At 43.9% G+C, this 15062-nt stretch overlaps 2 protein-coding genes across 4 annotated transcripts in view; one reads left to right on the top strand and one right to left on the bottom strand.

The window, feature by feature from the left end:
* FAM114A1 (family with sequence similarity 114 member A1) overlaps nucleotides 1-2093 on the bottom strand; it is a 41243-nt gene extending 39150 nt beyond the window's left edge. For both annotated transcript variants that reach the window (XM_074904653.1, XM_074904654.1), the window contains exon 1: nucleotides 1620-2093. The gene's annotated coding sequence lies outside the window, so the exon portion shown is untranslated. The remainder of the gene's footprint in view (nucleotides 1-1619) is intronic.
* Nucleotides 2094-2634: 541 nt separating this feature from the next.
* LOC141959612 (toll-like receptor 1) lies at nucleotides 2635-9812 on the top strand. 2 transcript variants are annotated; one of them, XR_012633475.1, is made up of 3 exons: nucleotides 2635-2764; nucleotides 3650-3797; nucleotides 7262-7411. XR_012633475.1 is itself a non-coding variant. In XM_074903804.1 (3 exons), the coding sequence occupies exon 3, from the start codon at nucleotides 7786-7788 to the stop codon at nucleotides 9745-9747; it is 1962 nt and encodes a 653-aa protein (XP_074759905.1). In that variant the 5' UTR covers nucleotides 2635-2764; nucleotides 3650-3797; nucleotides 7723-7785; the 3' UTR covers nucleotides 9748-9812. The 2 variants fall into 2 exon arrangements, 1 of the variants encoding a protein (XP_074759905.1); XM_074903804.1 differs by lacking the exon at nucleotides 7262-7411 and adding an exon at nucleotides 7723-9812.
* Nucleotides 9813-15062: the final 5250 nt, after the last annotated feature.

Genomic DNA, 15062 nt, shown 5'->3' with positions numbered 1-15062 from the left:
GCATGGCACTCTGCTCAGAAGGCAACCCTTGACAGAGTTGTCATTACAAGCTCTTGACTATATGCTGAGTTGCGTGGCATAAAATAAACTCACAGAGTTCTCTCCATAGATGTCGTCTTTTCATTGACTCCCATATTAATTAAATATGGTTTAAAGCTTTGTACCTGTTAAGAAGGACTGAGGTTCTAAGAGACTGAAGAACAGAGAAAGAAAAGGCAAAAAGGAAAATGGAACAGTGATTTAGGAGAGAACTGCCTGAGAAGCATGTATTTAAATTAGTGTATTTTATTAAAGTCTTATTTTATTAAAGACTCATGTACATCTGTGGCTTTAGTAGCTTGTTTATCTACCTTGAATGTAGATCAGCTGTTTGAACAATTCCAAGAATAGCATTTGGAATCAGTGAACAAGAAACATAAATAAATAAGCACTTGGTACCACTTATATTACACTTTAGCTTACACTATAACAATTATCTTTAGAAAACATGCATTTACAAGTCAGAATCTTTGCATTTGACACAAGTATTTAGAGTTTTCCATTAGAAATACAGCAAATATTAGAAATGCTTTAGTGTAAGTAAATATCCACATTAACAATATTCACTGTGATGGGCAGCATCACCTAAAGAAAATTTTTTGTATTTGTAAACCAAACTCCACTGCCACATATGAGGATCCTCTAGAAAACCTGCAAAATCTGTACACACATGCATCGCAATTTTGCACGGGGATTAGATCTGCATGAGAAAATGCCCAACACCAGTACAATTGTTAAAGGATCACACATAACACGTGCACATGAATTTTTGCGGGGCTGGGTCATCTTTGGGAGCCGCTCGGGCCAAGGTCCCTGCAGCTGTCAGCTCAACCTTCCTCACAGGGGCAAAGCACATAACCGCGAATCACCCCAGGCCGGAGGCCACGGGCCGGGCCTGACGCGGGGCTGAGGCGTCCTTCGAGCCGTCAGGCGTGAGACTGGCCGGATCGCATCAGCCCCGACACCTCCGCCCGAAGGGGGTTCCTCTCCACAGAGCGCTCAGGAGGGAGATGCGGAGGCCGGCTCCGGGCCGGGCGGCAGGCGGGCACCCCGCCCGCGGGCACCAGCCGCCCTCACCCGGGCGGCGGGACCGGCCGCCCTTCAAGGGGCCGGGCTCGGTGGCACCTGCCGACCCGCCGCCTCAGGAGGGGGGTCCGTCCCGCCTCAGAAGCAAAGCCCCGCCGCCAACGGGCGCCTGCAGGCGCGGACCAACGCCTCCGCGAGGAGGAACTGTTCTTGGGCGGCGGCACCGCGCTCCCCTCTCGCTCGACGCCTGCTGTCACTTCTCTCCCCGCGGGACGCTGCGGGCACGGCGAGCGGAGGCGATGCCCGCTCGGGCGCCCCGCGCTGCCCCCGCCAGCTCGCCCCTGCGCCGCTGCCGCCGGCCCCCGCGCCCAGGGCAGAGCCGCAGCGCCGCTCCCTCAAACCCGCAGCGGCCACAGCTTCCCCCCCACACCCCCCCCTTTTTTGTTTGTTTGTTCTTTTCCGTTTCGAAATCCCCTCTGGGGTAGAGTTATTAGTGCGGAGCCTGCAGCCAGTTTCAAAAGTGCAGAAAAAGAAGAAATCGCTGTGCCCCTTACCGCTCAGCAGTCCCCTTACCGACGCGCCCCCGGCTCCTTCCCCTTCCCCGCCCCGCCACGTCGGCAGCAGCGGGGGGAGGAGGCAGAGCGGGCCGGGCAGCCGCGGGCCGGCCGGGCCGCAGGGCGGCGGGAGGGCTGGCTCCGCTCCCCTCGCTCTCCCTCCGTCTCCCTGAGGCGGCCGCCTGTTGCGAAGGGGCTGCCCCACGCTGCTGCCGAGCCGCCCCCGGGCTCCAGGCTGCGGGCCGGGGCGGCGGCGCTGACCCGCCGCGGAGAGCCGCCCCGGCCGCCATTATCGCCCCCCGCGGCCCCCAGCTGTCCGCGGACCCCGCTCGGCGGAGCGAGCGGCTGGCGGACACCGGGGTCTGGCGGCGGGAGCGGCGGGCCCCGCCGGCCAAGGCAGAGCGGGGCGGGTGGAGCAGGGCCCGCCCCAGGGGCGGCCGGCCCCCGCCGCGTCCTGCCTGAGGAGGCAGAAGGGGTAAATCCGGCAACGCTGATGCGATAACGTTCTTACTGAGGCATTTTAAGTATAAATGTCTAGTCGCTGAGCCTAGGCACTGAGCTGGCGTCAAATTTCATTTTTTTCGTGTAGAAAGTTTAATCCTTCCTCAGCGAGCTGCGGCTAACCACCTACTGAAGCGTGGGGCTGCGGAATTAACTAAGTAGCTTTTCAGATGCCATTTTGCACCTTCGCTCTATCTGTGTTTACAGGAAATGCCGCTTAAAGAAACTAGGAGGTGTGTACACGCATTTCTTGTAAGTTAGTGTCAGCACTGGGCTCCCGCAACCACACGAGAAATACTTGGTTTAACAAGTGGATTGCAGGCTCTTGCCCAACAACCTGTGGTTTTTGTCTAATTCCTCATATCCTTTCCTCTTTTTGCTGCTTCATTTTAAGGCGAAGCATGGCCTTTAACTGTGATAAAAGGCACTTGCCCAGTTCATCGTAGAATCCTATCGCTAGCCTTCCTTTGCCGAAGAAAGAAATACTGTTGCCACAGGAAGCAAAATAAATCAGGTTGTGAATTACTGAGGAGAGCTGCTATGGGAAGTCACAAAATAAAGCCCTGGTTCTCGGAAGTGTGCTTCACAAATACAGATCATGTTATGTGACTTACACGCTTATCAGGCAAAGGTCTCCCATTAAGGTAGGTGGTAGCAGAACAAATGTTTGTATCATTAAAAAGTTTATTTTGAAGGCATTTAAATGAGAATTTACATATCAGGGCATGCTGGTAGTTCTAGCATCTTTTAGATTAATTTATTAATGTTTAGATGTATTCATTGAAAATGAAATCTAGAGTGGCCCTAAGGATTTCTCTCTGCTTTTCAGTGGAGCTTGTGGAAGAGTAAGGGTGGTGTCTTAGGAGGAATCACGATAGATGAATATCAATAGCTGGAGATTGGGTTACCCCATGATGGGTGGTAATTTTGACTGTAGAGTGGATCTTACACTGTCAGTTTTGCAGATTCTGTACAAGGCCATGTGGGTTTTAGAACTGCAAGACAGTATTAATAACAACTGTTATTACTTCAGAATAAAATTAACATAAGTGCGTAAATGTCTATTGGGATAGAATGATGTATTCGTTTCCCAGGTTTCTAAATTACTTTCTTGAATTTAACATTTGCATTTTCTATTTTTTTTTCACTTTTCAGTAATTAATTTCACTTGTATTTTCTCACTAGTAATATTGCAAATGGGTTTGGAATGAATGAGCAACAGAGATTGAACACTTCTTCTCATCTCAGATTTCACTGGCTTGTGATTACTCTGAGTGTTGTCATCTTCTAATGGGTTTCAGAAAATATACTTGCCTTTCAATAAATAGATAAAGAAAAGATGGAAGGAAACAACTACATTTGGCTACTTTTAACAAAACACAGAAGTATGCATAACATTTAAGGAATATACTCATCCTCTTCCAGTGATTGCACTGGTAAACCTGAGTGGTAAATATGAGGGCTAATGGCATGCAATTAATGGTAATGGTAAATTTGCTGTTTAACATATGCTTTTTCTTTCTTTATAGTATGTGGGAAGAACTGGAGACCTCAGACTATGCCAGTGACCTGCTCATACTGTTGCTTAATTAACTCGTGAATAAGCGTCTCTGATTTACGGCAGTTATTAGATGTTAACCAAACATACGTCTGGTTCTGTATTCATCAGAGTAATAGGTGGGTTATATTCAAGCAGTGAAACTGTTATATTCCAAAACAGGAGTGAATGTTTGGTGGAAGCAATACTTACCATAGTATTTTACCTCATGCTATGGATGGATAGCAAAAACTTTCCAGTGAAGGGCAGTGGTGAGGTTTGTATGTAACAACATTATAAGGTGTCATTTGGAAACCAGCTGTGAATACTCTTGTCTGTATTGCCAGAAATGGAGAAAGAATCATAGAATCATAGAGAATCGTAGCACCACAAGGCTCATTGACATAACAGCAGACAATATAAATTGTCCATGTTCTGTCACTTACTACTACTACCTGTCCTATCTTTCCCTTCCTTTTTTGGATGACCTCTGTTCACTTGAAGCTGAGAAAGGAAATATTATGTACTGAATAAATTAAAAGTAAAAAAGTAATTTTTAGGATAATTTCCTCTGCTTCCTGAATCATTGAAATGTTAAATCATGAATATGTTATGGTATGCTAACCCAGAAAGGTAGGTTGTAATGTGGCAGTTCTGCATTTAGATCTCAAGCTAAGATGGAATTTCTGACTGACGCTGTACAGAAATATAGAGGGACTGGTTTATGTCTTTGCCAGGACAATAACCCAAGTGTTTGGGCATTCAGTACCAAAGTGGAAGTCACTGCTCTGTTTCAATTTAAAAAAAAAAAAAAAAAAGAGAACAAAAAGAAAGACCCCACCCACTATTTCCATGTTCACTGTTTAACCCAGTCACAACACTGCTGGAACAGGAGAGAGAGATTATTTTTCTATTCCCATTAAATAGAAATTAAAATAAGACGAAGAGGACTTTTATAAACCAGCCTTGATCCCAACTTGACAACTAAATTGGTATAGCTAAATGGAAAAAAAAATATCAGAATAATGTGTACAGACTTAGATCATTATTAAGCTCAGAGAGGATAATGTTTGGATTTCAGTGTAAAACTTGCTCAGAAGAAGAACTTATTTTCACATTAATTTGATGAAGCAGAAAGTTGGTAAAAAGATTCATTCTTTTCCCCTGCTTAATCCATTGCAAAGCATTAAAACACAAAGTTCAATAATCATTAACTAGTGGGGAAATTACAGTAATGTTGTATGTGGAAAATACATCTGAGAGGAAAGCAATGTCATTTCATAAACTGTCAGTAGATGGCACAAACATTTATATAAAAACTTTGGGCGTTCCTAAGTATTCTCACACAGTAGGATAGAGTTACAGGAAGTTTTCTTTTTGTCTTTTCCTGAGTACATTTTCTGCTTTTTCGGAGAGCAGGGATTGCTGGTGAGAAACTTTATGTTTTATTGATTTCGCGTGGTTGCTACTTAGTGAAAACTTCTATATACTGTGTCTTACTTGAAAACGAGCCACGTTTTCCGCAGAGGGTTTTTAGCAAGTGTATGGTGTACTTTCAAGTGTATGGGTAAGAAATGAGAGTAAAGTTGCTTATGTTCAGGAAATTTATCCAAAGAGGGTGACCAAATAGCAGTCTCTTTGTATTAGCACTACTCCCATAGTGAAGGGAGTCACAGTGATTTAATGGAGGTAGTTTCTCTACAGTTCAGGAATGTGTCTAATTTGATGATATGTTTCATCCATGTGAAAGATGTATTTTTAACATTTTTTGTGTTGTGCCGATAACTTGCGAAGCACATGCCTTAATACTGAACCATCATAGCTCAGTGCATTCTGTACATTTCTTACATGAATGTTGAGTCAGTTTATACCAAATTTATATTGGAAAAACTCTTAAAACCTAAATTTTGTTCTCTTCTCTTGCTCTTTAAACAGTGGGACAATTTCTCACTATGATCTTGGTTTGCTCACTCTACTGCGTTGCTTCTCTGCTTGTATCTTGATAATGATCTTTTTGTCAAGTTTGAAGACCTGAGGATACTTCTGAATTAAAAGGGATATGACTATACAGGATAATTTCTCCAGTGTTAGCCCCAAATCACGGGTCATGTGTTATAACTGTTGTTAATTTTGTTGCTTCATAAGATATTCTAAAGAAAGTTTGAAGATACTCATAAATAATTTGACTGAATGCCAGGATATAGGAATGAGAAAGAAGATGAAGCACATGGGGAAGAATCATATCCTTCTTGCACCTAGTCCCTGGATCCAGGGATATTGCTGAAATTTTGTCCTAAGAAGACATAATGATTTGAAGATAGATTTTTTTTTTTTCAGTTTTCTCTTGAAGAAACATATTTTGTTTGATTATATACACATTAGTAGTGCTGCCCAAACAATCGGAAGAACAGGATAGAGGATGCTGATTATCTTTTGTTCTCTACACATACCCAAATGCCTTTTGAGGGCTATGATGGTAAAACCGCATATAATTTTTTCAAGTGAAAATCTGGAAAAAGTCTGGAAAAGTTTTGCCATATTGCCCCACTATTTCTAGATTATTTCCAAGCTTACTTTCATGCATTCTTTACAAAATAAGAACTCAGTGGACTGGTTTATTGCGGGGTTTTTTGTACTGTTGAGATTTTGTAATATTGGGTGTGTTAGTTCAAGGAGAATGGACATTTTAGACCCAGTAATGTAATTCTAAGAAAGCTTGTGGAATGGTTAATGGTACAGAGGATGTAGTCCTCAAGGGTGTAGCTTTAGTCCAACAAGTGACAGCTATTACTGTCTCATTGTAGAGTCACTAGAAGTATAAACTCACCATTTAGCCATTTCAATATCAAGGGAAAGTTGAAAGCCAGTGCGGTCATGAATAGGACTATGGAAAGCTTCAGACAATAACAACTACTATTTAAAAGTAAGGGGAGGAAGTGGGGAAGAATGTTCTGAGGAAACAAAAATATTTCAGAGATCTGGAAAACAACTTTAAGTCAAGATTTACACATACAAAAATGTTACCTAAGTTCTTACCAGTTCCTCTTTCAGAAAGGCATTCTGATGCATTTATGGCAATATCTGAAATGAGATTTAAGTCAATAATCACAATGGCTGACTTAAACAGAGGGAGGCTGGCTACCCTAAACTCCTACATCCAGAAAGAAAAAGTGTCCTTCATTAGGGACAGTAAAAGCAAAGCCACAGTTATGATTTTCTTTAAATTGTGTTTAAATAAACCTCTTTCACGACAGAGACATTTGTCAGTGTCCTTAGAGCAGGGCTAGATATTGTGTACAGAGGTTCTACAACTGGTATTTTTTTCTGTAGCATGCAAATATTTTCAGTGAGTGTTTGGTGCCCTCTGGGTACGCTAAAAAATCAGACATGGGGACACCCCACTTTCAGAGTCTAAATTGAGGAGATGCTCAAGCCCAGACAAGAAGCGAACACTTCTGTGGACTTTCCCATAGCATTAATATAGAACGTCCTACTCTCCACGCTGGTCTCTCCAGCTAAAATAAGCACTAATGACCAGTCTCAGCTACCTAAAGACATTCAGATTTTGTATCACTCTCTTGAACCTCCATCCTGTGTGTTTCAGTCCAGGTTATATACTCATGAGTCTATTTAAAGAACAATGTCTCCGAATCTAATTCATATCCTTCAAGAGAGAATCTGAGGAGAGGATGACCATACGGACCTCAGTATTGTACTCTTTGATCAAAGTGTATTATACGGTTGTGGGAAGTCCTCATAATACATTGGATCACAGCAGTAATTCTGTAAGTAAGCAGCAAATTTTAGTCACCTATGAAATTAGACATGTTTTGTAAGAAACAGACTCATTGTATATTAAATACAGTGTATTTCCCAAATAGAAATTTCAGTGGTGCTCTTTTAATAAAGAATGCCTCTCCTGAATAACAGTAGGTGCCTTCATTGCCTTTTGAGTCAAAGGGAGAGATGAGAAATCGGAGTCTTAAAAATATCAGTCTCTATGATGGGTCCTGCATAGACACTTAGTGATAAAATCTGGTTTTGTTTTTCTTTGTTTTACTACAGGACTAGAACAAAGACAGACAGATAAGAAAACTATTGAGCATTTCCAAGGATCCAGAAACCAGTATGACAGAAAATATGAGATCTCTCAGAAACTTTTTTCTTTATAAGTGTCTGTTTGCATTAACATTTTGGAACCATGTCAGCCTGTCTGTGGAAAATGAACTCTTTACCCCTGTTTCTAATAATTTTCCGGAAGATGGTTCTGACAAAAAAATCAAGAGCCTGCCACTCCTGTATACAAAAGGTCATCAGTCCAAAGCTAGTTTTGACTGGGTTGTGATACAGAATACTACAGAAAGCCTATCATTGTCAGAAATCACAAATGACAATGTAAAACAATTAGTAGCTTTATTATCTAATTTCAGGCGAGGCTCCAGGTTACAAAATCTGACACTGACGAATGTGTCAGTGGACTGGAATGCTCTTATGGAAATTTTTCAGACTGTATGGCACTCATCTATTGAATACTTCAGTATTAACAATGTAACACAATTGTCAGACGTCGAAAAGTATGACTTTGACTATTCAGGTACTGCTATGAAAGCACTGACAATAACCAAAGTTTTAATCACAGATCTGTACTTCTTACAGAATGTTCTATACATAATATTTGCAGACATGAATATTGCAGCCTTGACAATAGCTGAATCAGAGATGATACATATGCTGTGTCCTTCGTCCAACAGTCCCTTCAGGTACTTAAATTTTTTAAAGAATGATTTAACAGATTTACTTTATCAAGAATGTGACAAATTAATTCAACTGGAGACATTAATCTTGCAGAAGAATAAATTTGAGAGCCTTTACAAGGTAAGCGTCATGACCAGCCGTATGAAATCGCTGAAATATTTGGACATGAGCAACAACTTGCTGCATCACGATGCCGCTGATGTGCAATGCCAATGGGCTGAGTCTCTGACAGAGTTGGACCTGTCCTCAAATCAGCTGATGGATGCCGTGTTTGAGTGCTTGCCAGTCAACATCAAAAAACTCCACCTGCAGAACAATCAGATCACCAGTGTCCCCAAGGAGATGGCTGAGCTGAAGTCCTTGGAAGAGCTGAACCTGGCATTGAACAGGCTGGCTGACCTGCCAGGGTGCGGTGGCTTTACGTCCCTGGAGTTCCTGAACGTAGAGATGAATTCGATCCTCACCCCATCTGCCGACTTCTTCCAGAGCTGCCCGCGGATCAGGGAGTTACAAGCCGGGCACAACCCGTTCAAGTGTTCCTGTGAACTGCAAGACTTTATCCGTCTGGAGAGGCAGTCTGGGAGGAAGCTGTTTGGCTGGCCGGCGGCGTACGTGTGTGAGTACCCAGAAGACTGGCAGGGAACGCAGCTGAAGGACTTCCACCTGTCTGAACTGGCTTGCAACACAATGCTCTTGCTTGTGACAGCTCTGCTGCTGACGCTGGTGCTGGTGGCTGTCGTGGCCTTTCTGTGCATCTACCTGGATGTGCCGTGGTACGCGCGGATGACGTGGCAGTGGACGCAGACGAAGCGGAGAGCTTGGCACAACCACCCCGAAGAGCAGGAGACCGTTCTGCAGTTCCATGCGTTCATTTCCTACAGCGAGCGGGATGCGTTGTGGGTGAAGAACGAGCTGATCCCGAACCTGGAGAAGGGGGAGGGCTGTGTACAACTGTGCCATCACGAGAGAAACTTTGTCCCCGGCAAGAGCATTGTGGAGAACATCATTAACTGCATTGAGAAGAGCTACAAGTCGATCTTTGTGCTGTCTCCCAACTTTGTGCAGAGTGAGTGGTGTCACTATGAGCTGTACTTTGCCCATCACAAATTATTCAGTGAGAATTCCAACAGCTTAATCCTCATTTTACTGGAGCCGATCCCTCCGTATATTATCCCTGCCAGGTATCACAAGCTGAAGGCTCTCATGGCAAAGCGAACCTACCTGGAGTGGCCGAAGGAGAGGAGCAAGCGTGCCCTTTTCTGGGCTAATCTGAGGGCAGCTATTAGCATAAACCTGCCAGTGCCTGATGGACAGAGGTGTGGGGAAATAGATTAAGAATCTTTTTAATGGAGTTTTTTCTGTTTTTTCTTTGTGAAGCAATAAATATTTTATGATTTCCATTGGTTGTGAATGTATTTAACTTTTTGTTACAGAACCTTGTTTCTACATATTTGTCTATGCTGCCTCCTAACTGTAGGAAAAATTCAACTCACCTTAGTGGAAGTCTCTTGAGACTAATACAGAGATAGCAAGTCACAAACAAGTTTGGATGTGGATTTTGAAATACAGCTTGAAATACTGTAGGGAATTTTTCTCAGCAGAATAAAATCTGGAGCAGTTAATATAGTCATCTGAAAGAGTGCTTGTGTTGCTGGAGAGTTTGCAAGAGCTGCATTAATCAAAGCTTAGGCAGCTTGGTCACAGGACCTCTTTTGCCAAAATTAGCTTGCAAGAAGGAATATTACACATCCTGAGAAGATGTCTAGAAGTCCAGAGATTGATATGATTCCTGGGTAGTGTTTTCTCAGATTCAGTGAAGCTTAGAAGGATAGGACCCAGATACAGGACACTGAACATCCAGCACAGGTGGACAGAAATGGCCACACCACAAAAGAGGGCTGAGTGATTGGCGTTTTCTTAAAAAAAAAGATAGATGAGCTACTTCATCTTTTGGGGCTCATAGTTTGCACTGCTGCAAGGGAGAAGCACTGACTTGACAACTGGATTTCCAATTTTCATGCTCTAATGGAGTCCTGGTGCCATTATGATCCTGAGAGATACCCTGACCAAAGGGACTGAGGGGGTACCTGCAGTAACAGAACTGCCCTCACCATCATTGGCTATATCTTGAGAAACTCTTGACTTGTCTACATCATGTTTTGGTTTTTTTTAGCTCTCGACTTTTTTTCTTCTCACCCATATATCTTACTTTATGCTTCCTATTAAAATAATCTTTTCAGCTGAAATAGTATCTTTTGCAGCACAGCTATGACAGGTTAGACCTTCTATTCACATTTACAATATTTGCTTTCTTTTATAGAAATACAGCAGGCCTCTTTACCCATACTTGTGCTGTTTTGGCTTCAAGAAAATATGGCTGGGCTCTGACATTCACAACTGCTAAAGATGATCACAGCAAACTTCCTCTTTGCCCCCAGAAGGTGAGGTGTTTGCCATCTGCAATACCAGACTTAGATGACCACCAAGCAGAAAGTTGTTCTTTCAGAAATATGTTTCAACTTGAAGATAAGAGAAGAAGTGAGATTAAGATGGGATCCTCATTTAGTATAGAATGTCTGCATTTTATTTCATTCTTGTCTTCCATTATTATTAACAAAATATTTTAATTTTGATTTTTTTTCCTGAGGTCTCTTGACTTGAAGTATTGAACTGTGAGTGACTATGATTTGTAGGGTAAAGATCATATTTAACATATTTAGGTCTCTCGTTCCACTTACCAAATTGCAGGCATTTCATTCAGGACTGCAGAGACAAATGTTTTCTGTGCTTCCGCCTTCCAACTAATGCTTCAGTGTATGTCCCATTTAACCCTTAGAAAACTGAAGATGAACAGGCTTAGCTTGGTGTGCCTATCCCTTTCAAACAACCAGGTGAGCTGGATTGTTACGTGGTGGCTCACTCGAAAATTTTCTTTGAAAGCCTCAGAGTTTTAAGTCAGTAGCCTGTGAAATTTCTGTAATACAGTTAACATCCCTTGTTGTGCGTGAAGCTTTAAGAACTCATACTGCTTCTTCTGCTGGCCGGAGGACCTCTGAGAGTGCATCGGGAATCCTTCCTGTTACTCAGGTGGGAGCATATAGCTGTTGCCAGAAATTAATTATTTTTTTCAGGAGCGGAAGATTTTAGCAGGGTTTGCTTGCCACTTTGGAAAGAACTTGGGAACTATGTGACCTCTGGCAATATAGCTGATGCGATCATGAGCAGAAATACATAATTACAGGTTTCTGGTATGTGTCCAAAATCCCTGAGTGAATAATGTTGGAAAGGGAGGCTTGTAATGAGCATGGGGAGCAATTAAAACTTGTACTTTGGAACCAGAAGCCCACATACTATTGGATTTTTGTCCATGATATGTGCCAGGTAATGGACAAAACAGCCACACATGCAATGAATGACTATGTCTAGTTTCTCTGATTCTACAGGAGACAATGAGTTTCTCAAGTAATATATATCAGAATATTTCAAACAATTATTTTAGTCTCTGCCATACTCTGAACACTTTCTATAAAACCAGTTTTAGTCCACAAAGAAATTTTTCCGGTACATGGGGCCATGTGGAGTCTCACAGCCCATGTCAGTCACTTTATCTGCACGTTTTGGAAAGTTGCTACCCTTATCTGTGCACTCTGGTAATGTGAGTCTGCCGCTAGTTCTGTACTGAAATCTGTAACTGTTAATGCACTCCAGTTATCAGGAAAAGAGAATAAATGCATTGTGATGTCAGATACCATATCAGAGCAGATTCCTGGCATTTGACTAGTCATCTCGGTGACTATCAGGAATGCTATTTTTAGTTACATAATAATATCAACATACAAAATTGGTAATACTGGGGTTAAACACCCTTCAAAACCTAGAATATGTGCAGAGTGAAGTGAAAGTATAAATGTTTTCATGTATATTTAAGTAGTGTGTAGTATAAAGGAAACTGAACTGTAACAGACTAGGAGTCCTGACACAACGTGGGTTGCCCTGCTGAGAGCTCGGCTCTTCTTTAGCTTTAGAATTGTTACAGAGCATCATCACTGAGGTTCAACTGCAGAGGGTTAGAGCAGGGAAAGGCGTTTGAAGGAAAAGAATGGGACTCTGTGGGAGGTGAGGCATCCTGCTGAGAGGAAGGTTCAAAACCTCAGTGAAACCTGTGCTTTTACTCAGAGCTTCAGTCTGGCTGTTTTTTCTCCCAGAAACATTTACCTAGATTGACTATAATGCTCATTTGTAGTCACTGTTTGGTCAAGAGGAAGTATTATTGATAAACCAATAAATGAGAAATTTCTGTATTCTACAAGGTGGCTCCGTGTTACTGGTTTGAATTCCACAGCTTTTGATCCTTCTGTCTATTTATGGCCAAGCAAAATAGGCTTGGGCATAAATGCAGTATGATCTCTGCTCACTTTGAGTTGTGGTGACATTTACCCCTTGTTTCACCTACTTGATGCACAGGGTTAAGTTGTGACAATGAGAGTTGCAGTCCAAGATAAGGTCTTTGATATGAACAAACACTGGCTTTGCAACCTTTAGTAACTTTACACATGTAAGTTCCCTTCTGAGGTTCTAGTTGGAGAGATTCTTCACACCTTTGAGCATGGTGCCGGTCCTGAGTGGCTTCTGATAGCCGGCCAAGTGCAGCTGCAGTTCATCTCTGGGTAAGTAACCACAAAATACAGGCAGGCATGTGAAATGTACCTTGAAAGGCTGTTTGTGAAGATACATGCTCATTGACAGAATCATCTGCAAGAAAACCCAGCAGTAGAAATTTAAGAAATATAACAAGGTACATGAGTGTACGAATGCTGACTATGGAAAGGGTGGTATTTAGCTGGTACATTTCAGAATGCATGTATGCTGGTTCAACTAGGATAGGGTCAAATTTTCCCCAGCAGAGAGAGAGGGGGAAGGCGAGCAGATTTGCACCTGGCTGCTCCGATGCTGGGACAATGGAGCCAGTGCTTTTGAGATGGAGGGGAGAGAGGCCAAGCAGCTGGGATCTTTGGCCAAGGATGCTGGCATTGATAGGGAAATAGGGAAGCAGGGTCAAACCCTCAGCCTTTGGAAGCGACTCCTGTTCAGTGTAAGGGAGAGGCACCCCTACAAGGATGATATCCTATGTCAGCTGAGCAAATGGACCAGCATTGAGAAAGGCATCCAGAACCTCAGGGAACTGGCTGTGTTTGAGATGATCTATGGTGATCTGAATGATGAGCAGTCACCCATGGACCCAGATCAGGCCCTTGCACACACCTAATTGGCAGAAGTTCCTGAAGAGCGCACCAGAAGCACACTCAAAAGCATTGGCAATAGTGTCCTGGTGGACAGACACCCACACTCTACCAGTGGATGGAGTGGTTGGCAAGCTCCGGCAATATGAGGGAAATCTCCCTTCATCTCAGCATTCCTGGGTCTCAGCTGTGGAGGAACTGTCTCAGAGGGTCCAGAAAATGGAAGAGGACATGTCCTATGTCCCACCTGCACGGGCTGATGTCTCAGCCATTAGAAGTAAATGTTTCCCCACCCAAGAGAAAGGCAGCAGAAGGTACACACCACGAGGCACCCTGTGGTTTTTCCTCCGTGACCATGGAGAAAACATGAGGAGGTGGGATGGACAGCCCACTGCTGCCCTAGCTGCACGAGTAGAGCAGCTGAAAGGGAAGACCACCACGAAAGGGGAGTCCTCCAAGAGGAGCGCAGCTCCAGTGTCCAGTCAGAAATCCCCCAGGCAGAACAGAATGGCCAACGTTATGTCTGACCCTCTTGAGGGGACCAGTAAATTGTTCTTGCAAGAAGTGAGTGATGCTGAGCAGGATTAGAGGGGCCCTGCCTCCAGCCAGGTGGAGGAAAGGGATAATCGGATTTACTGGACAGTGTGGATCCGATGGCCTGGCACGTCAGATCCACAAGAGTATAAGACTTTGGTGGACACTGGCGCTCAGTGCACCCTGATGCCATCGAGCTACAGTGGGGTTGAATCCATCTGCATCTCCGGAGTGACAGGGGGATCCCAACAGCTGACCTTACTGGAAGCTGAAGTGAGCCTGACTGGGAGGGACTGGCATAAGCACCCCATTGTGACTGGCCCAGATGCCCCGTGCATCCTGGGCATAGACTACCTCAGGAGAGGGAACTTCAGAGACCCAAAAGGGTACCGGTGGGCTTTTGGTGTAGCTGCCCTGGAGGAGGTTGAACAGTTGTCCACCTTACCCGGCCTCTCAGAGATCCCTCAGTGGTGGGGCGGCTTAAGGTTGAGGAGCAGCGAGTGCCGATTGCTACCAGGGTGGTGCACCGGCGGCAGTACCGCACCAACCGAGATTCCCTGGTCCCCATCCATCAGCTGATCCGTCAACTAGAAAGCCAGAAGGTGATCAGCAAAACTCACTCACCCTTCAACAGCCCTATATGGCCAGTGAGAAAGCCCAATGGCGAATGGAGGCTAACTGTGGACTACCGTGGCCTGAATGAAGTTACGCCAGCAATGAGTGCTGCAGTGCTGGACATGCTAGAGCTCCAGTATGAACTGGAGTCGAAGGCAGCCAAGTGGTATGCCATGATTGACATTGCTAACGCGTTCTTCTCCATTCCGATAGCGCCAGAGTGCAGGCCACAGTTTGCGTTCACTTGGAGAGGCATCCAGT

This window comes from Athene noctua, chromosome 4, assembly GCF_965140245.1.
Source record: "Athene noctua chromosome 4, bAthNoc1.hap1.1, whole genome shotgun sequence".
Taxonomy (NCBI): Eukaryota; Metazoa; Chordata; class Aves; order Strigiformes; family Strigidae; genus Athene; species Athene noctua.
The sequence above is the reverse complement of the archived record's forward strand: the minus strand, read 5'-3'. Positions and strand labels throughout refer to the sequence as shown.

Coding starts and splice junctions, on each gene's coding strand:
- LOC141959612 (XM_074903804.1), top strand. CDS start 7,786: ATGACAGAAAATATGAGATCTCTCAGAAACTTTTTTCTTTATAAGTGT.